Raw genomic sequence first — 27,393 nt, 5'->3', positions numbered from 1 at the left:
GTAGTTTTTGCTGTCCGTGCATGGCCCGGGAGCACGGACCGCAGAAAGAACGGGCATGTCTTATTACGGCCCGGTTCTGCGGTCCGGGCTCATTGAAAACAATGGCCGCGGCCATTTGCATGTCCCACGATTTGCGTGCGGCCTGCGGCTGACAGTCCGCAGCCGGCCGACCTGAAAATCACGGCCGTGCACGCGGCTACGGTCGTGTGCATGAGGCCTTACAGTTACTACACTTTAGGCCCCATCCGCATCACGTTTCTAGCCTACGTTTGAAGCGTGTACGCTGGGGAAAGCTCCTGACGTAAATGTTAAACGTAGGATATGACAGATGCTATAAGTTATCCATAGGCTCCCAAGGATTTGATTTATACACCTTTCAAGAAACAGACATATTTAATGTATCACTTACCTCTTTTTATTACAATATTACTAATGCTACCGCTAACTGGACATCACCAGGAAGAGCCAGCCATGTTTTTATATCCTGGCAGACATTGTTATCAGTATACATCTCTGCTGGGACAAGTATATGGTGGTCTGGATTCCCCTACCTCCGTAAATCCAGGTTTTCAGTCTGACAATGCTGTGGGCTGAAATGGGACCACTTGTAAACACCTAAACACTTTTTTAGGATGGGTACAGTAGAGCGGCTTCATTATCTCGACCCCCCCCCCCCCCCGCAATGACAGACATTTCATGTAAAATTGTTAAGTCTTGGATTCCAAAAAAAATAATAAATCTACACTAGTTTCACATGCTACAGGCTCAAACTAACCTACAGGGTTAAAAATAAAACCAGAAAAAACAAACACAGGAACAGAAAGCAAGATCTGAAGACACAACATGTTTTGCTTGGTTGCTGAAGACTGCAAAACCACAGTTCTGCACAGTTTAATGGATGTGGCTCAAAGCCACCGAGTAATACTTTGGTTTACCAAAATGCAGTAAACAGTCTTGTCTGGGTCTCTTCAATTTTCCAGACCTCTTAAAACTGTGAGAAATACAAAAAAAAAAAATCCAGATATAGTAAAAAAAAATATATATAAGCCAACTGGTGGATGAATGGCGGCCACTCCTCCTGTAGGCTCCAATGTAGGACGTTGGTAATGCTATATTTTGACACTTAGATAAACATAGTAGCTGTAATGTTTCTCTAAGACGGTTGCCAGCATATCTACGGCTGAGCTGTGCACTCGGTGAGCTAACTACTCATTTACAAAGTTGTTTCAAGATAATCACCACTTGCTGTTTGCACTTACTCTATGAACAAACTATCAGGAGGAAAAAAAAAGGATGACAAAATGTTCTATCTGTGCAGTTGTCTTCCATCATATTTGTTAGTCAGTCTGTGGTTACAGAAACCTTTGTGCGAATCCCAATACAGGCTACACAACCAAACTTGCCTCAAATATCTCGGCAAATACAGGGCCCAACTTGTGGTCACTTTGGTTTGCCAACTGTGTGCTCCCATCCCTGAATCGTCGCTAACTAACATGGCACAGCGCTATTTAAGGAAGCCCACACAGAAATAAAAACGTCAAAAGCCAGAGGCGGTCCATGTCACGCCGTCTAACATTCAACATACTTTACCAGCAAAGAGATTGAAAAACGGATCAGAAATAAAGCAGCGGTCATGACTCGAGGGACATGTCACACGCTTTACTGCAATGGTCAAAAACAGATGACTTGCGCTTCTTCCAACGACTTCAAATATGTACGTGATCTTACGGCTTCTCAACATAGAGTACAAATGATTATGTTTTTGTTTTGTTTTAAAGGGCAGAGTTCACATGACCGGGTTCAATCCAGTTTAACCCCTCAGAACCACTAAAATGAAGATCTGGACTCACTTTAATGTGAGAATGCAAATGACTATTTGTCAAATCCTAAAATCACAACCGCCTATCAAGCCTGGGCTCCCACTATGAGATGAACCTGCCAGATCATGGCTAGCAAGCCATTCACCGCATAGAAGCCGTAAAAAAAAAACAAAAAAAAACAAACACACGAACAAGAACTAGTACATGAAGAGTAATTCAATAAAGGTCTATGGATCTATTCTAATGACACAGACTGGCATTCAATGGGATTGATCCATCAAGCAACTAATATTCTTTGTATATAATACGTATGAAGATTGCCAGCATCTTCAAATTACAGAATAAAAATAAAACATAATTTGTATCATTTTATACTTAAATAACGGTCTTTTTTAAAAGATTTGCGGAATTAAAACCTTGAACACTGAACACATACCCGTGCTTTACCAGCAACATCTCTAAAGAAAACCCAAAATCATAAAAACACACTAAAGCTGGACATGGTTCTTGGCATTTGAGGGTATGCCCAATCCTTAGTTATCCTGTAGATTAGTGCCCACTCCTAGAAGTAAACAATCACACTCGTCTGATTCACATATACAGGGTGATAGGGGAGATATCCTTTGGCCATACACTTATATAGGGTTAGCTTAACCAAGAATTAAAATGATTGGGTAATTTAAAAAAAAAAAAAAAAAGCATTCAAAAATATGAAAAATAAAATAAAATAAAAAAATGCAGCTATTCCCTTAAAAAAAAAAATAGCATTTCAAATATTTGAGCCAGACGGATACATTCCTTTCACACAAACCACAGCAAACATAAGCAATTTTCATTTCTCCTATTTTCCAGGAAACACTGCTGTGAGCATTACAGAACCACTAACAGAAGTGAAACTTTCAGCACCCTTTTGCCACCCATGTAAGTTTTAGTTACAAATACAGTAGTTATTCTCCTGCCATGGCCTTACACAGCTCCACTGGCTGCAGAACAGACAAGTAGTATGTTATGTCCCCTCCCCCTCTGGTTTACACCGGTACAATCTACCCAAAGTCAATCATCAAGTAACAACAGAAGGGTCAACGGTGTAGAGGTGAAAAGGGAAGCCTGACACTACCCTAACAGAGTATGGCTCTTCCAATTACCTAGCCAGAAGCAAACAGCTTTGTGGACTCCGATTTCAGACGGAAAACCTTACTAAACCTAGGACTACTTGAAAAAAACCACAAAGACAACTTCACGTCAAACTATAGCTCCTAGTAGAGCTGGTTTGAACAGTCATGAGATGTGGTGGAGGGGAAATAATGTATGTACTTCACATAATTGTATAAGAACAATAACGGTCAAACCATTTATCATATTTACGAATGACTTATGCCGTTTTTAGGACACGCCATTTTTTTATTTTACCCCACTGAATAAAACCATGTACTGTACACCCAAACGGCAGACTAGACCACCCTACTCGCCTGCCACACAGGAGACCGTTCCTTTAGGGTATGTCAACACGTGGCAGATCTGTTGACATTTCTGCAATGAATCTCTGTTCCATACAAGTGAATGGGGTTGTTTCTGCACGAGTTCCATTCATGAATGGGACACTCGCAGAAATTTCTGCAACAATTCTGCCACATTTGAACTTACCCTAAGGCAGCCTTAGACTAATCTCCTACAGAGTTATTTTTCCTTCCACTACTAGGCTGGGTTCACATGGTGCGTTTTTAGAATATATTTATTTGTTTCGGTCTTTAAACTGCCACTGAGACATGGAAGTTCATCTACCAAAACAAAAAAAATGCATGCTAAAAACACACCGTGTGAATCCAGCCTTACCGGAATTCAATATGAATCATCTCATAGGTTTCTGCCTCCTCCTAATTGTAAAGAGCTGCAGAATAAGTCAGCAGTGACCCATATTTAATAAGTGCTGTGTGAGCGACAACTGAAATGGCCGCAAGTGACGTCATTAATATGTGCCCCCTTTGTGGATTAAACAAAAAAAAAAAAAGTAGTAAATAATTTAAACCCGTGAATGGATTGCAAACCTCAATACAAGTTATGACCGTGCATGGGTTAACCAGACTCTATGTATCAGGCTATTCTTCTGAAGAGTAAAGAAAATGTAAAAAAAAAGGCCCAGCCTAATTAAAACCAGCTCGTTGTGCAGCCGCGGCTCTGATTTAGCTTATTTACACATTAACTTCAGCCTCCTTTTGGAGAATCCAGTCTATTCACTGTAACACGCAGACCCTTTTATCTGCCCTGGACAGCATTTTCTCCAGCAGATGAAGTAGATGCCGATTGATTTGCTGTCGAGCATGGTAAATTAATAGCAACAAATTGCTGAGGGCCCAGCTCGCTGCTTCACTATGCTTCGGCAGTTTTGCTTTATTTGCTCCATGATGGGCAGCAGTCAGCCCTCTTCAAGTCAATTTCTTCTTAACAACCTGCAATACTTTTCAATGGTGAAAATACAGCTATTCCTTGTAAGTCAAAAATCAATATCCTATAGCCCTTAGAAAATGCTAAACAAGCAGTATTGGCAATCCGCTTGGTACTAGAGGGTATCAGATATAAAGCAAATCCATACAGCTCCCTCCTTCAAGTTATTACAGTTTGCTAAAAGGATTCTAATGCCATTTATCATCATTTGCCATCGACTGCTGCATCTACAATTATGACATCCTATCGGGCTGCCGAGCCCTTTCATGTCTGCTCAATTAATATTTCAGCAGCACTTCAAAATGGCTGATGCCCAGGTCTAGCAATAAAATTTACATGGCAAGAGCAACAGATTCATTTTCAATAGGCACGGCTGCATTTAACCCCTCACGTTCAAAGCTTGATGAACGCCGGACGAAGGGTATGACATTTCCAGTAAAAACGATACACTCTCAGGTCGCACATTAATGCAGTCATATTGAGACTGGAAACTAACAAGACTCTCTCGCTAGAGGGTACAAGGGCTTATTTACATGTATACATCTGGTTATTGAGAAATATATATATATATATATCACATAGACTAGATCGTTCACATGCATTTAACATCCAGGCTCTAGCTATTTACTCAGTTTCCAAAATTTAAATTAATTATGTTCTCAAACATAATTGTTAAAAATTGGCAACATTACACAGGCTTAATTAAGATTAAATCCAATTTACTAAATGTACTTTAATTGGTACTAATTGCATTAGCTTTCCTTTCAGAATGACAAATTCCCCATAGGTTTCGCTTTAATAGTCTTCTATCAAAATCAACACTGGATGACTGATGATGAGCATCAAAACAAGGGGAGGGCTCGGCTCTAAACATCGACCCCACATAGTAACAGCCGTGCGCTTATTCTTTCATCAATTTGCCAAGTCTCAATCACAGCCTTCGTTTTCGGTTCCAATGAAAGAATATCCCACAGTACCAAAAAGGGGGCTTGAGGTGGGCCAAGAAAAACAAGACCCAATTCACAGAAGAGAAAATAAAATTCAAAGACGCAATAGGTTTAAAATAGCAGGGTCACCAATTACTAGGGGGACTTCCATGGTCTCTGGAGAACCCTGCTCTTGAGCCCTGAGAGGCATAAATCTAATAAGCCTGGCCCGATCTGTAGCACTCTGTCCAATTATGCCGCAGGGCAACTTCACAGAATTATAACCTGCTTTCTATTACAAGGGTATGGAGTAAGTACATCTGGATGAGTGCCTGAGAGGAACCAAGGCCGTCTGTCTAGTGGAGGAAAACAAAGACAGCTACAACCCCCCTCCTCCTCCCCTTTGTCCCCTCCCTTCCTTCTTCGGCTTTGGTGAAAAGAGGAGGAAGCGGAGATTAAAACGGAATAGAGTAAGTAGGTGGTTTTGCGGGGCTGTCTGTAGTTCTTAATGCGATAAACAGCCGGCAGGATTTTGTGTAAGATTGCATTTAAGGACGGCTGTATAAAGATCAATTTTGGAGTAGAAGGGAGATTATGAAGCTTCTCTTTTAAGCTGTAAAAATCAAGGCAAAGCAAGTAGACTGGGTGGAAATATGACAGCATAATCTCCCTCATAAAATTCAGCAAATTCCCTCATAAAGAAAAAAGGTAAGGATAGCGAGAAATAAATATGGGGAAATGATATTGCACCATGTATTAATAAGATATTTGGGAAAACAAGATTCGACATGACATTAGCCACTAAATCTTAAATCATTAAACTCTTTAAAGCGACTAATTAATTTCCCGGCTGCAAACAGCGACGTAGAAAACGTAGAGCGCGATCACAGTTAACACTGATAATTACTAAGCAGGTCGGATGCGGCAATTCACCGGGGCCATCAGCAACTGACGAAGTCCAGAAGTATTACTGCCTTGTTTACATTACTAATTTCAACAAAAACGACAGTAATGGAAAATTATATTCTAATTAAACTTAATCCTCGGTAATCCTCTATTCCAATCATAATTACACATACAACTTCCCCATTAAAGTGGAAGCGCAACTCTTAACATAATTGTTCTTACAATGTTTGGAATTAAAATGTCATTTATCTGGTGAATTTGTAATCAACAATGGCGTTTGATTGCTTGGATTTTCGCACAATTAGTCCTTTAAGCGATGCTTTTTTTTTTTATTTCCGTTTCTTAAAACACATGCATTTTTCATAAACATTTGGCCACCCACGTAACAGAAGCAAGCGATCCAGCTGTCAGCACATACAAACATAATGGAGATCACTACAAGGCGTTACCTAAAATATACATGTATGCAAAGGATTTGCAGCAACCCCACATCAATCCTCTATACGAGGAACATTATAGCAGCGTATAGCTCCGTAATAATGTACATTGCAAGGGAGAAATGTGACAACTGCCACAATATTCTGCAAGGCCACTCTGCGGATCACAAAGAGCCCATAATCTACTTCACGTGCACTCTCTTAACACCCGTGATATTAAAGCAGGAAGCCCACCAGGCAAACAAATATTCCAACCTTTTTCTACAAATTCTTAACATGATTGACCTAATCCACAAAAATGCAGAAGGAATGTGCAAGGCATATATTCACAGCGGAAAGCAGATCTACATACCTGTTTATGCATCTCAATGTTCAGCCCGTACGACATTTCATAATACTACGGGGGAAAGAAAATAAAGAGAAATCCTATTAGATAGATTTGGAGCGACGGCCGCTTCTTAGAAGTGCTAGAAAACGACAGAGGACCACACGGAATATCCAATCCTTTAACCTATAATCCAGCTCTTGCCTCCAGCAACACAAGTCTGGTATGTAAAAAGCTACGAAGAGAAATAGAAGAGGATATATTCCTTCTTACCATCACATAATGCCGCTGCATTTCCGTCTTCTCGCTGGCCAGTTTTTCACATTCCAGCTTCAAGCTGCACAAAGCAATGACAAAAATGGTCATATTTACACGGCACAGACTTTTACCAAGCAATGCGAGCGAGCGCAGCCATCAACCACAGACTAGGGCTGGTTTATGTCCCCGCCAGGCACTCATGCCTCCATTAGATCTTAATGTCTTCCCTTCATGATCAGGACACCATTAACTCATTCGTCCCCGGCTACAATTATTTCTGGAGGCGAATCCCTTACCGGCAGCCATAGGGAGAGTGTTTCAGATAACAATGTGGCTAGCATTGTCCTTAGCCTGGCTTTGGCTTCCAGCTGTTGACTGGCCTCCCACCATTACCAACCACTATAGAGTTGTTTACTTGCCGATAGCACAATGATAAGAGCAAAGAAAAATCAACATAAAAGACATATTGCAATATACACTTTATAAGCAGATATAAACCCAAACATCTCAATGGAGCGTTTTACCAGCATGTCCCAATTCCTTTAATCCTTTCACTACTGCGGTGGCATGTATTGCATGTTACTCAAATGAAAGGGGATTAAACAATGTAATCCAACATTGTAAACAGAAGCAAAAAAGAAAGATTCACTGATTGTAGTAACCCTTCTTATGCTGGAAAACCCCCTCCCCCGTCTACCAACCTAGTCAGTCTTTCACGACACAGATCGGATACGGCGCACCATCCATGAGATCATAACATGGTCCATGAAGGAGACATGTGACCTGTAGGTTTCTGCAGTGTATTACATTGAAGGCGGGGAGTAATTACCGCCACATGGCGTGTATGTGGAAGATTATCACGACACGCGTTGTATAATCTAATACCTGTCAGGATAATATTGGACTCCCACTGCTGTTGCTTTGATGTTAACCTTTGTCATCATTTGACAAGTGTAATAAGCAGGATTTACATGTAGCCATTTCCCCCGTGATCTGACCGTGAACGTCAGATTATAGAGATAATCGCTACGTGTAAACGCTCACAATCATCGGATCCAATCATCATTTGACCTATATTAGAAATGTCCCCAATCCAATCTCCTTGACTAGTATACGCTGACAGCTTGGAAAAACTCTGACTAAAGCGTCTCTCCATTATTAAAAAGAGTGTTATTTTATTAATTTTGGAACAAAAAAAATTTCCAGTCCTCGATCCAGCAATTAATAATGTAAATAATGACTGTTCGGAACAAAATGTCACTTTAGAGAAATCCAGAATTACGCTGTACTACGTTTCCAAACAGATGTATAGCCGATCCTTCATTTTTTTTTTTTGGAACCTGCTTATATGTAACTTATTTATTAGTTCCAGTTAGCAACGTATTCAATAATGCATGCCAAGTATTTTTTTCTGCTCAGCAGGATATCAACTACATCCCACTCTTGCGTTGCCAAAGGCTGCTTAATCATGTTTACCATGTACAGCCAGCAAGCCTTTTAAAGCACTCACCTCTGATCTTAAGCACTGGAGGAGGTAATCCACACAGGTGAGATCACCTCCAGGTAAACTTCAGCAGCGCGGTTGTACTATTGTTGTAACAGTTCAGCAGTTTATAATAGCACATGCTTGTAATCGCAGATAATAGGTATACTCTACCACATATTTGGCTTTGAGGAGCGAAGGTGTTTTAACTCGTATTTCCTATAGGAAAAGGCCAAACCCTTTCAACAGTTAACGCCTTAAGTACACACACAAAAGAGAAAGAAAAAAAGACAACAAGGACTAAGCAAATACAAGGATCAGCTAAAGTAAACAGTATTACCTGTGGTACTGAGCCTGTAAAAACTGAAACTCCTCCTTAATCCGATCACACGATTCGGATATGGTGAATTTGAAGGGCTGTGCTGGCTGATGCGGAGCCTAAAACAATAAATATTAATTATGAAATGATCAGGCTAGGCTGTGTCTTCCCTGCCAGAAAGGCGTGGGTCTGCCCTATAAAAGAGACGATTATAATCCTCGCACAAAACCAAAGTCCAAGAATTGTAAAGAGATTACAAGCATAAAAAAAAAACGGACCCCCAACCATATAATAAATGAATAATAGACCATCTGGAACACACAGATGTTTTTGGAACAACATTATTTTTGAAAGTCCTCTATCATATTTGCGGCCTGGGACTTATTAAAAAAGGCATGGGATACAGTCGACTGGGTCTTGGTAATATATGGGGGGGGGGGGGACACAGTAGAATAGAAAAGAATACTATGTATCAAATGTAAGGGTATATAATAAATATTGACTTGTGCTCCATCAATAGTCCTAGCTGGGAATATGGAGACCTCACACATACTTTATTATTGATAAAAGTAGGAATACTACAAGATCCTTATATCAACGGCATCACATCAATGTCTGCCCTAAAAATAAAAACACACCGGCACTAATGAAAAACTATATAGAGGGGACGATGCGCCCGCTTCTCTCATCTCAACCACTCTAGAGATTAGTTTGTCCGCACCTCAAAGAAAATGGCTACATATTTTTTCTGAGGTCATTTGCCAGAGAGAGATCAGATCATTTGGGCGGAGGAAAGTCAGTCTCCTATCATCCTCTCCTAGCTACACAATAGCGTATTAAAGGATCACTGTATGTTTCAATTACATTGGACTTAATAGCCGGAAATGCGAGGACCCAACTTGTCCGGACACGGCCTCTATTGTGATTATTAGACTGAAGCCATTCTTAAAGTGGAGGCGATTTCCTGGCCACATCTTATAGGCTCGTCACCTGTCAGGTAGTGGTCTAGGGAGACCCAGGTTATGACGGGCAGGGGCAGTTTTAAAGAAATGTTAAAAAGTGAAAACATGAATGTCCACAGAGTGCGAGTAAGGGTCAGAGATGAGAAAGCCCTCAATCACAGTGTATTATATGAGGAGGAAAGGACACAATCCAAGATAAGAAGAGGGGGAGGGAGAGGGATGGAGGCAGCATACAGTCCTGAGATAGGGAGGGGGGTACACCACAGCATACAGTCCTGAGGTAGGGAGGGGTACACCACAGCATACAGTCCTGAGGTAGGGAGGGGTACACCACAGCATACAGTCCTGAGGTAGGGAGGGGGTACACCACACAGTCCTGAGGTAGGGAGGGGGGTACACCACAGTCCTGAGGTAGGGAGGGGGGTACACCACAGTCCTGAGGTAGGGAGGGGGGTACACCACAGTCCTGAGGTAGGGAGGGGGGTACACCACAGCCTACAGTCCTGAGATAGGGAGGGGGGTACACCACAGCCTACAGTCCTGAGATAGGGAGGGGGGTACACCACAGCCTACAGTCCTGAGATAGGGAGGGGGTACACCACAGCCTACAGTCCTGAGGTAGGGAGGGGGGTACACCACAGCCTACAGTCCTGAGGTAGGGAGGGGGGTACACCACAGCCTACAGTCCTGAGATAGGGAGGGGGTACACCACAGCCTACAGTCCTGAGATAGGGAGGGGGTACACCACAGCCTACAGTCCTGAGGTAGGGAGGGGGGTACACCACAGCCTACAGTCCTGAGGTAGGGAGGGGGGTACACCACAGCATACAGTCCTGAGGTAGGGAGGGGGGGTACACCACAGCATACAGTCCTGAGGTAGGGAGGGGATACACCACAGCATACAGTCCTGAGGTAGGGAGGGGGTACACCACAGCATACAGTCCTGAGGTAGGGAGGGGGTACACCACAGCATACAGTCCTGAGGTAGGGAGGGGGTACACCACACAGTCCTGAGGTAGGGAGGGGGTACACCACACAGTCCCGAGATAGGGAGGGGGTACACCACACAGTCCTGAGGTAGGGAGGGGGTACACCACACAGTCCTGAGGTAGGGAGGGGGTACACCAAATGTTACAGCTTACCCCATGCGTGTGGGGGGGGGGGGGATTCTTCCCCATAGACATAATGGCTGTCCCGTTACCTCATTCATAGTGTGTGGCTTTTCTATCACATAATGCACACACATTCTAAAGAGGCTGCAGATAAGGGACGTGAGGGGAGGGGTCACACAGGACCACCGAGGACTATACACACACACGACGGGAGGGAACAAAGGCAGCACTCCATACTTTATTATCGACGGCTTGAAAATCGCGCCTGCGCCCACCAAGGGGTTAAAGCGCGGCCAATGATGTCAGGGTACTCACCGGGTGCCTGGACTGGGGATACATCTTGCTCAGGTCTCGAATCATCCAAGCCGCTTGTTAGGTGCCTCTCCCAGGAGCACGAAGGTTCATTGACTAATTGGCGGAGAGGAGAGGGGGGATCCCCCAGCGAGCAGGAAGGGAGGAGGGAGCAGAGTGCAGGGAGGGGGTGCGTGTGATCCAGCTAATGACACAGCTGCCCCCGGGCTCCCTGTGCTAATGTTACTGCCCAGCCTGAGGGGAGCTCTGATCCCCCGAGCCAAACCTTCCACATTCCACGGGGGAGGGATCGCTTAGGACGACCCCACTCTCATTGTCTGCACACACACAGGATGGGGAGGTGAAGATGCTCCGTGACACCCTCACCTCTACAGCCAGCCGACACGGGGAGGGCGACGATCGTACAGATCTAAAGCTATAGAATAGCGCAATCCCTCGCACGGAGCCACTGGCAGGCTCCGGTGGAACAAAGCAGCTTTCTTGTATAGAACTTTCTGATGAGTAGGAGGAAAAATGAGGAAGCACTTGACAACGAGGTTTCCCCGATCTCCTCCTCTGATCGAGCAATAAGTTGACGGCTTGTGATCGAGCGATTTCCTCTCGGCTGTTCTTGGAGTATACGATGTGTGTTGAAGATGTAGACCCGTCCACTCTTTTCAACCCTTAAATCCCAATCGTATAAAATCTTCCTTGTTTTATCTTCTCTTCCGAGATCCTCTCGACCGCTCAACCACACACAATTGAGGAGATGAGGGAAATAAAAAGCCCAACACAAGCCAAGCTACCGCTCTCAGCAGCTCCAACAACACGCTCTGTGTAGGTGACTTCTATGACCAAATTTAGCAGCAGCAAATCATTAACATTCTGATACATATTCACAACATTGAGGCGAGACCCGTGGTTCTGCTGGGACTTGTAGTCTGCAGCCTAGACATTTCGCATTTACTAGTATGTGTATTATGCGCTTAAAAAACCACAACTCCCAAGATCCATTGCAACAATTAGCCCCGCCCGAGGACCCCAGCACTGGGTCTCGCTGGCCAATTGGAAGCATAGGAACGTTAATCGCCGCTCTCCAATGACTGCCTATCATTTCTTAGCTGGCCAATAGCAGGAGGGTAAGAAGCAGCTGTCAGTGGCTTACCCCCACGTGGGGTATAGACGAATCCAAATCATCCTTTTCCTCGGTGCCCTACCTCCTTCATCCAATGAGCTTCGAAGACTGTCGTTAGCCCCGCCCTGGGCGGCGTGATAAGTGGGACGAGGGTTGGATCTTCTCATAACGAGCGTTCGAACAGGGGAAACATTTGTCCGGCTGTCAATCAAAGTAACGTGGGCCACTTGCTCGCTGCTAGTGTGGATGAGCTGCTGCTGCTCTGTGTGGCAATCTGTGGTGAAAACAAGCATGGAGGCATGAGGAGGAGGGGGTGCTTGTACTCCTCCATTACCGCACGTCCTCCTCCCTTGTCCTATGTTAGCTATCACCCACATCAAGGAATGCTGGCTAATTAGAGTCCAGTGTCTCCTTAAAGAGACAAGACCAGCCTTGTGCAGCGTGCTGAGAAATCCATGCTAAGTGCACACACAGAGGCGGGATCCGGTATAACCTACTTCCCTTGGCTCATACCAATTTTACGCACCACTGGAGCTGGCATAATTTTCCTGTGAAAAAAAGAGGGGGTGGAGGGAGAAGCTGTTCTGTGCTATTTACAGACCCAACAAGCTGCTCGGATGGCTGAGCCCCTAACCCGCCCGAGGGGGGCTCAATCGACTTGCTGTGCAATGCTCTGCACGCATGACTGGCTACCAGGATGGCCATCAGCAGCGCTCACCCCTGTACTGGCCCTCTGACCTGTCAGCATCGATTATAGATGGGGGCGGGGAGCCAAGGTTGTGCTAGAGATTACAATAGAGCATCGACCATATCCTTCGCGTTGGGGGAGGGGGGTTTTGCACATTCATAAATAGGGTTATCGAGTCTGAGGTTCTGATCTTTTTACAGCAGAGGAACATGCTTTCCATCACACCACAAACTGCCAGGGACCTCATCACATCGTGTTTTTTCTCTAAAAAATATTTTGTGCTCCATCTATTCATGTAAGAAATAAATGATAAATGATTGTGGTGTTCACATGTGCTGACATCTAGTGGCCAAACAGGCTACACTGCAACCTGGTCTGAAAAAAAAATGCATCTTGTTTTATAGTGTACAGTGACTATAGGAGTAAAGGCATGACTTAGAGGGGGTCACCTGCTTGGGACCCCCCCCCCCCCCTTATTAGCAAGAGTAGCTCTCTGGAAGACTCATTAGCACATTCTTGCTTCCCCCTGATCACAGCTGATGGGGGGGGGGATACCACATGACCAACTCCCAATCAGGAGAGCCATGTCCAGATGACCTATTCACTGACACTAAAGGAAGGATGTGGACAGCAAGCAGAGGGCGCAGGGTTTGGGCTGGTTTTGTCACAATTGGTTTTTTGGGGGAGGCCTGGTGATGTCATTCCCCATCTCGTGTTCTAGACTCCACTGACTGTAAAGCATCCCTGTCCTGCTGTAAAGAGAGTTGGGGCAGTGCCGTTGAGTAATGTCTCCAGAAAGCATAATATAAAATAAATACGTGAGAAAATTGAAGAACAAAATGCTCCATGCACTAGTAACATTAGCTCTTTTAAGTAAGCTACATGCTTTTGGTTAAAGGGACACTATGTTGGTCACACAGATGGATGCATCAGTATTTTTTGGGGAAAAACTACAGACTGGGAGTTTGGCGACACTGACTGATAAAACAACATATAGATGTACACCTGCCATAGAGTAATAATACTGGAAAAAACCGTGGTTCAATCTACCGCAATTGGAGTGAAAACGCTGCGGAGCCCGGGCCTTTACAGCTTGGTTCACACTACGTGTTTTTAGCCTACATTGTTGATTTTGGTAGATCAAATCCCATGTCTCTCATTGGGAGTCCATCAACCAATACATAATAACGCATGGCAAAAACGCACAGTGTGAACCCTGCCTATCATTGCCGTTTAGAAAAGATTTTTTGTTGTTGTTAAAGCTTTTGTCTATTTTGCTTCGTGGAACTGCAGATGATCAGTCTGAACACAAAGATCACTTGGTATCACTGGCTTATTATAGTCTTAGAATTGGCTCATATTTTAATATTCGCTGCAGGGACTTGTAAGCCATGACCATGTTTAAAGGAAATCTGTGGATTTGTCCTTGCCGATGAAAGGTAAAGGCACATATTTTAGTATTGTTTGCCAGGGCATTCACTTTAACATTTATAAAGCTACGTTTTTACTTCTGGTCTGTATGCAGCAATATAAAATGCGCTAACAGAAATTTAATTGCCGCGAAGCAGCAGCTGTGTCATTTGAGGAAGGTCTAGGCTTATCGCCCGCTGTGCAGCTACTCTCATAAATGACCTCGTATTGGCTGAACCTTTATATAAGTGATTTTACTATCAAATGTCATAGTGGAAATCAACAATATACAATGTTTCTAAATATAAAACGTATCATTCTACTCTTCTTTTTATACTAATCATTTCTCATTTGGAGAAATCGCAGGTGGTCTCCCCATAAGGAAACACTGAGGGACGATTACGGTAACCTGCAATTTAAAGGCTATGGAAAGCTTTGAAGACTTTTTATATGTATTATATTGTTTAGTGCAACTTTGTAATTTGTTTTTATTAAAAAAAAAAAAATGTTTACTTTTTGAGCTACAGCTTCTATGTTTCCTGGAGACATAGAAGCTGTATCTTGTGCTGAAACCGAAATCTGTCAGGTCAGCAGGACTGACGGCTTTGGAGACAGCGGGTCCTGCGGGTCTCTGACATGCAGGATCCACCTGTTATCGATCACATCTAAGTCCGAGACCCGCGGGACCCGCTGTTAAAGGTTTCCATAGCCTTTAAAGGGAATCTGTCACTAGATTTTAGGGCATGTTGTTATACCACTAGGGTTTACTATCCTAAACTCTCAATAATGTCTGTTTTAGTATTTTGTCGAAAGAGAAGTTATAAGGCTGGGTTCACACGACCTATTTTCAGACGTATACGAGGCGTATTATGCCTCAATTTACGCCTGAAAATACGGCTCCAATACGTCGGCAAAGATCTGCCCATTCATTTGAATGGGTTTGCCGACGTACTGTGCCGACGACCTGTTATTTACGCGTCGTCGTTTGACAGCTGTCAAACGACGACGCGTAAAATGACTGCCTCGTCAAAAGAAGTGCAGGGCACTTCTTTGGATGTAATTTGAGCCATTTTTCATTGAATTCAATGAAGAATAGCTCTAAATTACGTCCGTCAATGACGCCTCGCAAAATGCGAGGACGAGCAATTCCGTATGAAATTACGGAGTTGTTTTCTCCTGAAAACAGCTCCGTAATTTCAGACGTAAATGCAGTTTACGTGTGCACATACCCTTATACAGCGTGTGCTGCCTGTAAATGACCAGAAACGAGTCCTGAGAGGAGTCCAGGTGTACCGGCCTCGGCTTCATCTGAGCACTAAGCATGTGCAGATGCCGCTTGACTCATCTCAGGACTCTTCTCTGGTAATTTACATATATCGCACAATGAATTATTACTTCTTTTTATACCAAATGATAAAACAAACCGTTTTGATAGGGGCATGTTTAGGATGCTAAATCCAGCAGTATAATACTATGCTGGTGGTTTAGTGCCCTTAAATCTGGTGACAGGTTCCCTTTAAGCTTGTCAACTGTTTTCAATGTAAACCATCACAATTTTAAATGCAGTTTGGGACGCTAAATGTTTTACCACAGTGGAAAATGTTACATTGTAGTAAACAAAACGAACACATTGTGGCTGAAAATCTTGTGGTGTTTAGGGCATGATGCAGTAATATGTATACAGTATATACTGTATACACCCTAAATTAGGCTGTAACTCAGGATCGGTACAAGATAATGTAATGTAAAGGTAATGTTTTTTTTTCTGTAGATTATTTCTCTAAATAAACAGTAAATGGGTTTTCAAAGGTGGACCTCCAGCTCATACGGACATTACGTTTATGTCCTTATAATGGCATTGGCCTCACCACAGGGCTGGGGTTTGACTCGACTATGACGATTACGGTAGATTTTATTTTTAAGTTCACTTAAAAAACATTTATAACGGTCGTTGTTTCAGCTGTTTTACCATTTTGAACTCGTTTTAAAGCCATTTATTTAGCAGATTGGCATTTTTAGAATACCCAGTTGCCTTTCTGTTGTACTTGTCTTTTCATTTAGTCCTACTTTTTACAGATGTAAATTTAAAAAGGATTTTCATTAGTCTTTTCTATTTCTTTTTAGAATTGTGATGATTGTTCATCTCCGTGTTTATAGGTGGGGTGTAATCTGTACCTTTACCACTTACAGATGTAGCCATCTTTATCTTGATTCTTAACGCATTAAATACACAGTGGCAAGAAACTATCTTGACTTTTTCAATGACTTACAGTACCAATGGCTTTTGTTGTGTAATATCACGCTGCAGCAAGTTACCAATGTCAAGATAAACTTGGCTACATCTGTAGTATTGTGATGTATTCTTTCTTGTGGCTATATCTAGGTGTATTTCATAGGCTTCGTTCACATACCCGTCAGGGCTCTATTCTGACATTCCGTTGGAGCTTTCCATCAGAACGGAGCCCTGACTGAAACAAACGGAAACCATAGGTTTCCGTTTCCATCACCATTGATTTAAATGGTGACGGATCCGTTGCCAATGGTTTCCGTTTGTCTCAGTTGTGCAAGGGTTCCCTCGTTTTGATGGAAACAATAGTATAGCTGTACCGAACGTCAGAACGGGATGTTGACACAGATGTGAATGAAGCCATCTCTGATTCAAAATAAGGAACACATTTTACATGTTTTTTTAACCAGTCACACCATAGTCTACATTTATGTAATGTACATGAGTTTATATTAATGAATAGGAAAATGAATAGACATCAACTGTAAAGGATGATAATGGAATACAGGATTGTGGCATACATTGCATGTACTAGCCCTAGCTAGTAGTAGGGGCATACAATGGGGCAGATTTATCCAACACAAACAAATGTGTCTAAAAAAAAGTGGACAGAGCCCAAGAGTCTCCCCGAGTTAACCACTTTATTGAGCCAGTATTAATAAATTGTACCTAGTTTATCAAAACTGTCTAACAAAAAACTGCCTTTATTGCCCATAGCAACCAATTAGAGCGCAACTTTTTCCCTCCTATTAGATTGCTTTGATATATCCGCTCCAATATATGCAAATGGCATAACTCTAACATAAGAGGGCCGATTTAATGACCTCGGGTCCGCACTTTGTAAGTGGGGGGGTGAGGATGGCACAGCCACTAGCTTATCTATATACGAACATCTTACAGATTCCATAATTTAGGTGGACTGTCTAGTGACAGACTCCTTTTAGATCGCAATAAGGGCATGTTCACACGGCCTATTTTCTGACTTTTTTGGGCTGTAAACGCCTCCAAACATCTGCCCATTGATTTCAATGGGAAAAACGTTGTTCTGTTCCGACGGGCCGTTTTTTAAAAACGCCGCGAAAATCGCGAGTGGCTTAAAAAACGACTGAAAATCAGGAGCTTTTTTCAAGCTCCGTATTTTCAGACGTTTTTGAGTTTGTGTGTGAACATACCCTAGAAAGCCAACATTTCTATCCTAATTTGCACCTGGATAGATTAGTCCCCAGAAGCTTTATTCACGTATTATGACTCTGTGGGGTAAATATATATTTAGGGCCAGAAACCAAATCATGAGAAAGCAGGGAAAAGAAAGACCTTTTGGGAAAGTTTTTACTGCACTCGCCTGGTGGTATCTGGTAATATTTTGGGTGCTAAATATACAGCTCCAACTCAGAGCCGTAATATACCTGTGTGAATAAATCCTAACATTTGAAGACAAATCTTTGAGCCATATTACGGTTTTGTGAATAAAGCAGTTGATCTTAGTTCTATATTTTTAATGATGGCCTAATTTATAGATGTATTTGCTACGAGTTGAATCTTTTGGCCAGAGGGAATGATTCTGAGGGCCCACCATGAATTTAGACAGAACTCTTGCATGTCCATTTTATATTGCGTCATGAATGCTATTATATAGTCTAATAGGTTGTTTCTAAAACAGTCCTGTAAGAATTGTCTCTAACAGCAAGTTACTGGCTCCAAATCAACTTTGTATGAGATTTACTTCTGCTGGATTGTTTAGGGTGCAGTCACACATGGCAGATTTTGTTGCAGAAATTTTTGAGATTGAAAATCAGTTTCATTCATCTGAGGAGGGTTGTTTCTGCAGCAGGTGCATGGAGTTCTGCAAGTTCTATTTAGATAAATGGGGCTGATTTTAAGCAATGCAATCTGCAGTGTGTGACTGCAACCTTAGGGTCAGTTCACACCTTGCATAAATGCTGAGTATTTTCCACAACGGAATTCATTGCGGAAAATCCACAGCATAATACAGTTGCAGCAAAGTGGATGAGATAGAACTTGTCTCATCCACATGCTGCGTAAATGATGAGCAGAAAAATCGCTCAGAAATAGACATACGGTGCTGAATATTATTCAACAGCATGTCAATTGTATTTCCGTAAATGCTGCTTATTTAGTGTGAGTTTTCCCCATTGAATTCAATGGGGAGGTAAAACCCGCAACAAATAGCAGGAAAAAAAAAATCTTATGCTTACCCATAATTCAGTAATTCTGTGTTTCTTGCTCCAGGCCAGTCTGATGTTTCATCCCATGAGACCCCTACAGCCAATCACAGGCTGTAGCGGTGGTCACATGGGATGAAATGTCATCCCCGGAGGCCAGCCTGGATGACGTCAATCACAGGCTGCGGCGGTCTCCTTGGATGAAACGTCATCCCAGGAGTCCGGACTGCTATTAGGCTAGGTGAATACTACACTACAGTTTGGTGCGATTTTTCGGCCGGAATTCCCTCCTGCGGCCACCTGGGTGGATACGCAGTGTAACTGTATGCAGCGTATCTGCCCTGTGTGAACTCAGTCTTAGGGTATGTGCACACGAGTCGGATACGCTGCGGAAAAGTATGTAGCGTATCCGACCTAGAACTCACAGGGAATTCCAACCGAAAGACCGCTGCATAAAGGAGTGCAGAAAAAATAATCAACAAAACAATACTTACTTCACTGGCATTGCCATAGTGACGCATCCCAACCTCTGATCTCCGTGCAGCCCAGCCTCCTGCGAGTGGCTGCAGCAGTCATGTGGTATGAAACGTCGTCTCCGGAGGCCAGCAGCATGGAGAACAAGGACCTGTCACTATGGCAATGCCAGGGAAGTAATCGTGGACTTTCTTTATTTCATTTAAACAGGAAAAACTTATTTTTTTCAGATTTCATGTTTTTGCACCAGATTCGCAGCTTTTCTGCCACAAAAACTGCAATGCTGCGGGTTAAAATCTGCACCGCAGGTCAATCTATGAACGTTTTCTCATCAGATTTTTTCTGCAACGTGTGGATGAGATTTGTTCAAATCTCATCCACTTTGCTGCTACTGTAATACGCTGCATATTTTTTACAATGAAATCGCTTGTGGAAAATCCGCCGTTTCTACCGCCCCATGAAAACATAGGCCTCGGGTTCTTCTTTGGTGGGCCAGTTAGCACTTGAAGGAACTATTGTGGTATGCTTGAAAAGGAAAACTCACTGACATTTTTAAATACAATGGAAAGAAAAATATTTATTATAATAGAAATTGCCTACAAATTATTGCTAATGATTATAAAATCATTACTATTAATCGTAGTCTGCAAGGCTCCATCAAAAACCCATCGCTGTTGTTTAGTACAAAACATGGGTTGTTTCATAAGTAAACTAAGCCGGAGAGGGACATTGAGAGACATGTCAGATACTGTTATTAACAATATATATATATATATATATATATATATACCCGCATGGTAATGGATGCCGTTTTTTGTGCCCAGTACTATCCACGTCACTGTGAATTACCAGTCTTGCTAACCATTTCCTCAACATAATGAACACTCGGCTTCTGTTTATTTTGAAACAAGGCTTTGTGTGTAGATAATGTGGTTTTATTGTTTTTACAGACACAGTGTTAATGTTGACATTGTTATACAGAGCAAAGGAAAGGAAGAGTCAACTCATTTTTGTGTCTGCTGCTAGTTCTTCAGGCGCGGAGCAGAAGGTCACAGGTGTAAGTTAGTTCTGGCTGACAGAACAAGCAGCGTCTGTCATCAGCCTCTTTTACATAACATAGCTGCAAGCTTCCACAAACTTTCTCCTACTGAAGGTATAGCCCTACCAAACCCTGCCACTGCTCTGGCTGGAGGGACCCTGAAAAATCCTACAGGAAAACCGATTTACATAAGGATTGTGTGCTCCTGTCCGCCTGGTGACTTTACTCAGGTTGTCATTAAAATGCCATCGTTTTTATTAGACATTCTTATTGGAGGTATAACTGCCATCATTTTTATTAGACATTCTTATTATTGAAGGTATAACTGCCATAGTTTTTGTGCGCAGTGAAATTTATATAGAACCATAGAATTTGACAATAGAAAAAAACCTACATGTCTATCCAGTCTAACGTTTTTTTTGGACATTAATTTACCATACAGTTTGCATATTGTCGGCATCACATTCCCTGTTTACATCAGGAGATGCGCTACTGACAACAATAATTCTTTAGGCTGTGTAACGGATGCGATCAACTGACAAAGGAGCACTTTCTCGTTTATCGGCGGATCGCTGCCATGTTTACACGAGCCAATGAATTGGAATAAGAGTTCTTACGAACGCATGTTCGGCCAATTATCGGCCCGTGTAAATGGGCCTTAAATTGTTTGGCTGCTTTAGGAAAATCTTTAATTGAAGTCTTGAAAACTTTATTTGAATAAACGTACTAATATGTCTTTATATGCAGTTCAGTGCCTTTTTCATGTGTTCATAAGCCACACCCCTTTTTATGATGGCTGTATCTTTTACTCGCCTGCCCATAATATGGCATGTCACCAGACACGTCACTCTGCATCCTCCATAGTAACACAGTTCATCCAGGTAACTAGCGCAGGCGCAGTGTGTTACAATGGAGGATGCAGATTGATGGGACAAGGGTACACAGAAGCTAAGGGAAATGGGGCAGTTGCCCACAGCAACACCGTGAGCAACAAGAGTAGTGAACGAGCCGAGTCAAACCAGGAATGTACGAGGTACCAAACGCAGAGCAGGAGCATAGTCAGTAAAGCCAGGGTCAAAATGAAGCAGAGGTCAATAGTAATAGCTGGAACAGCAGAGCCAGGAAACAAGAGAGAATCACAGGCAAAGACAAGAAGCAAATGAAGGTATACCTAGACCGAGGGCGGGAGCTAGAACCGTCTGGCCAGGCTGTGATAGGTTCTCCCACTCCTGAGCCTACCAGCCTGAGTGGTAGCAGATCGAGTCACTCTATCAGACTTAGGAGCAGGTGCAGACTGATTAACCACGGGCGTCGACACAGAAGCTGTGTCTGGCAGATCCTTTACAACACCAGTGTGTATAGAGCCTAAATTATATACATTTAGGTCCAGAATTATTCGGACAGTGACACAATCTTCATGATTTGGGCTCTGCATGCCACCACATTGGATTTGAAATTAAACAACTGAGATGCAATTGAAGTGTAGACTTTCAGGTTTAAAGAAGCTCTGTCACCAGATTTTGCAACCCCTATCTGCTATTGCAGCAGATAGGCGCTGCAATGTAGATTACAGTAACGTTTTTATTTTTAAAAAAACGAGCATTTTTGGCCAAGTTATGACCATTTTCGTATTTATGCAAATGAGGCTTGCAAAAGTACAACTGGGCGTGTTGAAAAGTAAAAGTCCAACTGGGCGTGTATTATGTGCGTACATCGGGGTGTTTTTACTACTTTTACTAGCTGGGCGTTCTGATGAGAAGTATCATCCACTTCTCTTCAGAACGCCCAGCTTCTGGCAGTGCAGACACAGCCGTGTTCTCGAGAGATCACGCTGTGTCGTCACTCACAGGTCCTGCATCGTGTCAGACGAGCGAGGACACATCGGCACCAGAGGCTACAGATGATTCTGCAGTTTGCAGGTAAGTCGATGTAGCTACTTACCTGCAAATTCTGATGCTGCTGCAGAAGCAACTGTAGCCTCTGGTGCCGACACGATGCAGGACCTGTGAGTGACGTCACAGATCTGCACTGCCAGAAGCTGGGCGTTCTGAAGAGAAGTGGATGATACTTCTCGTCAGAACGCCCAGCTAGTAAAAGTAGTAAACACGCCCCGATGTACGCACATAATACACGCCCAGTTGTACTTTTACTTTTCAACACGCCCAGTTGTACTTTTGCAAGCCTCATTTGCATAAATACGAAAATGGTCATAACTTGGCCAAAAATGCTCGTTTTTTAAAAATAAAAACGTTACTGTAATCTACATTGCAGCGCCTATCTGCTGCAATAGCAGATAGGGGTTGCAAAATCTGGTGACAGAGCCTCTTTAATTTAAAAATAACCTGTGAAACATTTAGGAATTGCAACCATTTTTCTACACAGCCGCCTCATTTCAGGGGCTCAAAAGTAATTGGACAAATTAACATTACAATAAATAAAATATATTTTTTTAATACTTTGTAGAGAATCCTTTGCAGGCAATGACTGCCTGAAGTCTGGAACCCATGGACATCACCAAACGCTGGGTTTCCTCCTTTGTGATGCTTTGCCAGGCCTTTAATGCAGCTGTCTTCAGCTGTGTCTTGTTTGTGGGTCTTTCTGACTTAAGATTTATCTTAACCCCTTCCCGCTCCTGGACGTACTATTAGGTCATGGTAGCTGTATCGTTCGCGCTCCGTGACCTAATAGTATGTCACGGGAGTAACGGCCGTTTCGGCCGTCCTCCTGACTCATACTGGAGCTGTGACAGCTGCTGTCTCGTACAACAGCTCCTACAGCGGGGCCCGATCGCTGTGTCCCCGCTGATTAACCCCTTAAAATCTGCGTTCAATAGGGATCGCGGCTTTTTAGGGGTTAAGCTACAATCGCCAGCCTGCTACACGATAGCGGCCGGCGATTGTAACTACGGCAACCGGACACCAAACAATGGCGTCCGACTATGCCATCGACGGAAGCCTAGTGGGTCCTGACGAAGTCAGGACCCACTATGCTTGCTGTCAGTGAGTAGCTGACAGCTCTAATACACTGCACTACGCATGTAGTGCAGTGTATTAGAATAGCGATCAGGGCCTCCTGCCCTCAAGTCCCCTAGTGGGACAAAGTAATAAAGTAAAGAAAAAGTTAAAAAAAGATGTGTCAAAATAAGAAAATAAAAGTTTTAAAGTAATAAAAGTAAAAATCCCACTTTTTCCCTTATCAGTCTTTTATTATTAATAAAAATAGATAAACAAATAAACTATACATAATTGGTATCGCCGCGTCAGTAACGGCCTGAACTACAAAATTATTTTGTTATTTATCCCGCACGGTGAACGCCGTAAAAGAAAATAATAATAAACCGTACTAAAATCACAATTGTTTGGTCACTTCACCTCCCAAAAAATGGAATAAAAAGAGATCAAAAAGTCGCATGTACCGAAAAATGGTACTGATTGAAACTACAGTTCGTTACGCAAAAAATAAGTCCTCACACTGCATTCTTGATGGAAAAATAAAAAAGTTATGGCTCTTAGAATAAGGTAACACAAAAAGTGAATGATTTTTTACAAAACGTATTTTATTGTGCAAACGCCATAAGACATAATTTTTTTTTATAAACATCTGGTATCGCCGTAATCGTATCGCCCTGCAGAATAAAGTCAATGTGTCATTTATAGCGCACGGTGAACGCTGTAAAAAAAATTGAATAAAAAATCAATAGTAGAATTGCTGTTTTTTAGTCACCACGCCACCTAAAAATAGAATAAAAACTGATCAAACAGTCAAATGCATGAAATGAAAACTCAAATGAATTCCTCAAGGGGTCTAGTTTCCAAACTGGGGTCACTTTTGGGGGGTTTCCACTGTTTTGGCACCACAAGACCTCTTCAAACCGGACATGGTGCCTAATAAAAAAGAGGGCTCAAAATCCACTAGGTGGTCCTTTGCTTCTGAGGCCGGTGCTTCAGTCCATTAGCACACTAGGGCCAAATATGGGATATTTCTCAACACTACAGAATCTGGGCAATAAGTATTAAGTTGCGTGTCTCTGGTAAACCCTTTTCTGTTATAGAAAAAAATGCTATAAAAAGGATTTTCTGACAGAAATAAATATGTAAATTTCACCTCTACTTTGCTCTAAATTCCTGTGAAACACCTAAAGAGTTCATAAACTTTCTAAATTCTGTTGTGAATACTTTAAAGGGGTCTAGTTTCTAAAATGGGGTCTTTTATAGGGGTGTCTAATATATAGGCCCCTCAAAGCAACTTCAGAACTGAACTGGAACCTAAAAATAAATAAAAATGAGGCAATACTTTGCTTCTCCTAATGAGCATTGCCTACTCCAAGATGACCCCAGTTTTGACCGTTTGTATAAATGGAGACCCCTATTAGACTGTTTCAGTGCCCGGTTTTCCCAAGCATACACCACCGAGACGTGTATTTCTATTGATGAGTCCTTGGTACATTTTAAAGGGAGGCTTCAATTCCGCCAGTTCCTGCCGGGTAGGAGGGCATGGTATGGTGTGAAGATGTATAAGCTGTGCGAGTGCATCAGGGTATACCTACAGGTTTAGGATATATGAAGGGAAGGACACCAGTATTTAGCCCCCAGAATGCCCCCCCTTACTGGGAGTTAATGCAAAAATTGTGGTGTGTGATTTGGTGCTGCTGGACCAGGGTTACCACCTCTACCTGGATAATTTTTATACCAGCGTCCCACTCTTCAACTGCCACGCTTCCGGAAGTACTGCGGCATGCGGCACCGCTAGAAGAAATCTGAGAGGCCTCCCTAAGTCTCTGCTTGGGCAAACACTCAGAAGGGGTGAGAGCAGGGCACAATCTAGCAGCAACATATTGTGTGTCAAGTACAAGACAAGAGAGATGTCACACCAGTACCCATGTACCTGTACGAGGTACCAGTACTGAGACCCCCAAACCAGACTGAATCCTGGACTACAATAGGTACATGGGAGGGGTGGACTTGTCAGATCAAGTCCTGAAGCCCTACAGCGCCATGCGGTGTGGTATAAGAATCTGGCCGGGCACCTCATACAGATGGCATTGTACAATGTGTACATGCTACTTCAATGTACAGGCCAGACGGGAACTTTCCTGGAATTTCAAGAGGTAGTTATCAAGAAACTAATTTTTAGGGACCAAGAAGGGGGACACCCAGTACTTCTGGAAGTGAGGTCACACACATCATACCAGGGCAACACTTTCCAGGAGAAGTTCCCCAAACTGGCAAGAAAGGAAAAAGTCAAGAGGTACAAAGTCTGCTGTAAGAGGGGGATAAGAAAGGACACAATATATCAATGTGACACGTGTCCCGAAAAACTAAGGCTCCGTATGAAAGAGTGCTTCAAAATGTATCATACATCCCTTGATTTTTCGTTTCAATAGTTTTTATTGGAGTTTTTTACATAAACCATGAAACATAAACATATTATGCATAAAATATATAAAGTTCAGTTACATATTTCTCATTAAAGCAAAGGATCTCAATACCAATGTGAACTTAGTGAAGATATCAGCATAAAACAAGTAAACAGTGAATAACAAGAAACACACAAACAGTGCAGCAATACTTGATATTATAGACATTATCTGTATACCTTTATCTAGATATGCCTTTGAGATCCTACCGCAGGTAAAATCCAAAAAACAACGTATCTCTCTTCATTTTCAGTTCAGAGTACCATTCATTGTTATTTATGGAACGTACTGTTAAACCAGGGGTTCCACAATAGGCTAAATTTGGAGAATGAAGAATTACCCAAGGCTATTATTCTCTCATATGCATATGTCGTGTTGAGTAAGGGTATGAGTTCATCTATTGAAGGAGCATCTGTCTCTTTCCAATGTCGTGTGATAACTAGCTTAGCCAGTACAAGGATTTTACAAATCAAGCATCTCATATTAAAGGGGAAAATGTCTAGATCAAGAGATAACAATGCTAGTTGAGGAGAACATGGGATTGAGCATTGAAATATTTGTGCCAAAAGCTCAAATACTTGGGTCCAAAATCCTTCTATTTTGGGACATCGCCACAGAATGTGAAAAAGGGTGCCTGTGTTGCCACAACCCCTCCAACATGCAGGCGGTGATTCAGGATACATCTGATGCAATCGGTCAGGAGTAAAGTACCATCTCAAAGAAGTTTTAATTGCTGTTTCTACGTGTTGAATACATGGGAGGGCTACATGTATGAGTTTAAAGGAAGCCAACCAGTCTGTATCATCGAATGTCATCTCTAAGTCTCTTTCCCACGACTTAAGCAAGTGAAATTTAGTGAACGAATAATGAGAGTTAATCGTGTTGTATATGGGCTTTAAACCCTTAACTTGTCTGGAAAAGTGGCCAAATAGTTTAAAGTTACATAAAGCATCCAAATTGTTGTTGTTCATAATGCAGTGTTTTATTTGTAAATACTTGAAAAAATCTGAGTTGGATAAAGAAAATTCAGACTTGAGATGTTCAAAACTCACCAATTGACTGTGCTCAAACAATGAGGAAACATTTTTGATACCTTTTACAATCCATGATGATAAAGATAGGTTAGGAATTATCAGCATAAAAAATTCTAAGGGAATATAGCTTTTAAGTAAAGGAACTCGGGGGAGTGTATTACGTTGAATATAAGTCCAACATTCCAAAGTAGACTTTGTCAATGGGGATAGTGGGCAGGGATATGGTAATTCCCAAAACTGCAAGAATAACGTTGATTTTAAGGGCGGGGGCGAAGTATAGGAGGCTTCTATTTGTACCCATTGTTTAACTTCCTCCATGGCCCACCAGCTAGATATTTGCGCTACTTGAGTAGCAATATAGTAGCTGTGAATGTCTGGTATGCCTAAACCACCTATCTTCCTGTCTTTAGTAAGCAAATGCATGGAAATTCTAGGTTGGTGTCTTG

At 42.5% G+C, this 27,393-nt stretch overlaps 1 protein-coding gene across 6 annotated transcripts in view; it reads right to left on the bottom strand.

Annotated features, from left to right (window-relative positions):
- LOC142652695 (transducin-like enhancer protein 4) overlaps window positions 1-12,128 on the bottom strand; it is a 110,763-nt gene extending 98,635 nt beyond the window's left edge. For all 6 annotated transcript variants that reach the window (XM_075828366.1, XM_075828379.1, XM_075828374.1 and 3 more), the window contains exons 1-4: window positions 11,306-12,128; window positions 8,938-9,035; window positions 7,130-7,193; window positions 6,884-6,928 (exon numbers count right to left, since the gene is read on the bottom strand). In XM_075828366.1, the coding sequence (XP_075684481.1) occupies window positions 6,884-6,928; window positions 7,130-7,193; window positions 8,938-9,035; window positions 11,306-11,350 (252 nt within the window). In that variant the 5' untranslated portion in view covers window positions 11,351-12,128. The remainder of the gene's footprint in view (window positions 1-6,883; window positions 6,929-7,129; window positions 7,194-8,937; window positions 9,036-11,305) is intronic.
- Window positions 12,129-27,393: the final 15,265 nt, after the last annotated feature.

This window comes from Rhinoderma darwinii, chromosome 1, assembly GCF_050947455.1.
Source record: "Rhinoderma darwinii isolate aRhiDar2 chromosome 1, aRhiDar2.hap1, whole genome shotgun sequence".
Classification (NCBI taxonomy): domain Eukaryota; kingdom Metazoa; phylum Chordata; class Amphibia; order Anura; family Rhinodermatidae; genus Rhinoderma; species Rhinoderma darwinii.
This window is presented reverse-complemented; position numbering and strand designations above follow the sequence as displayed.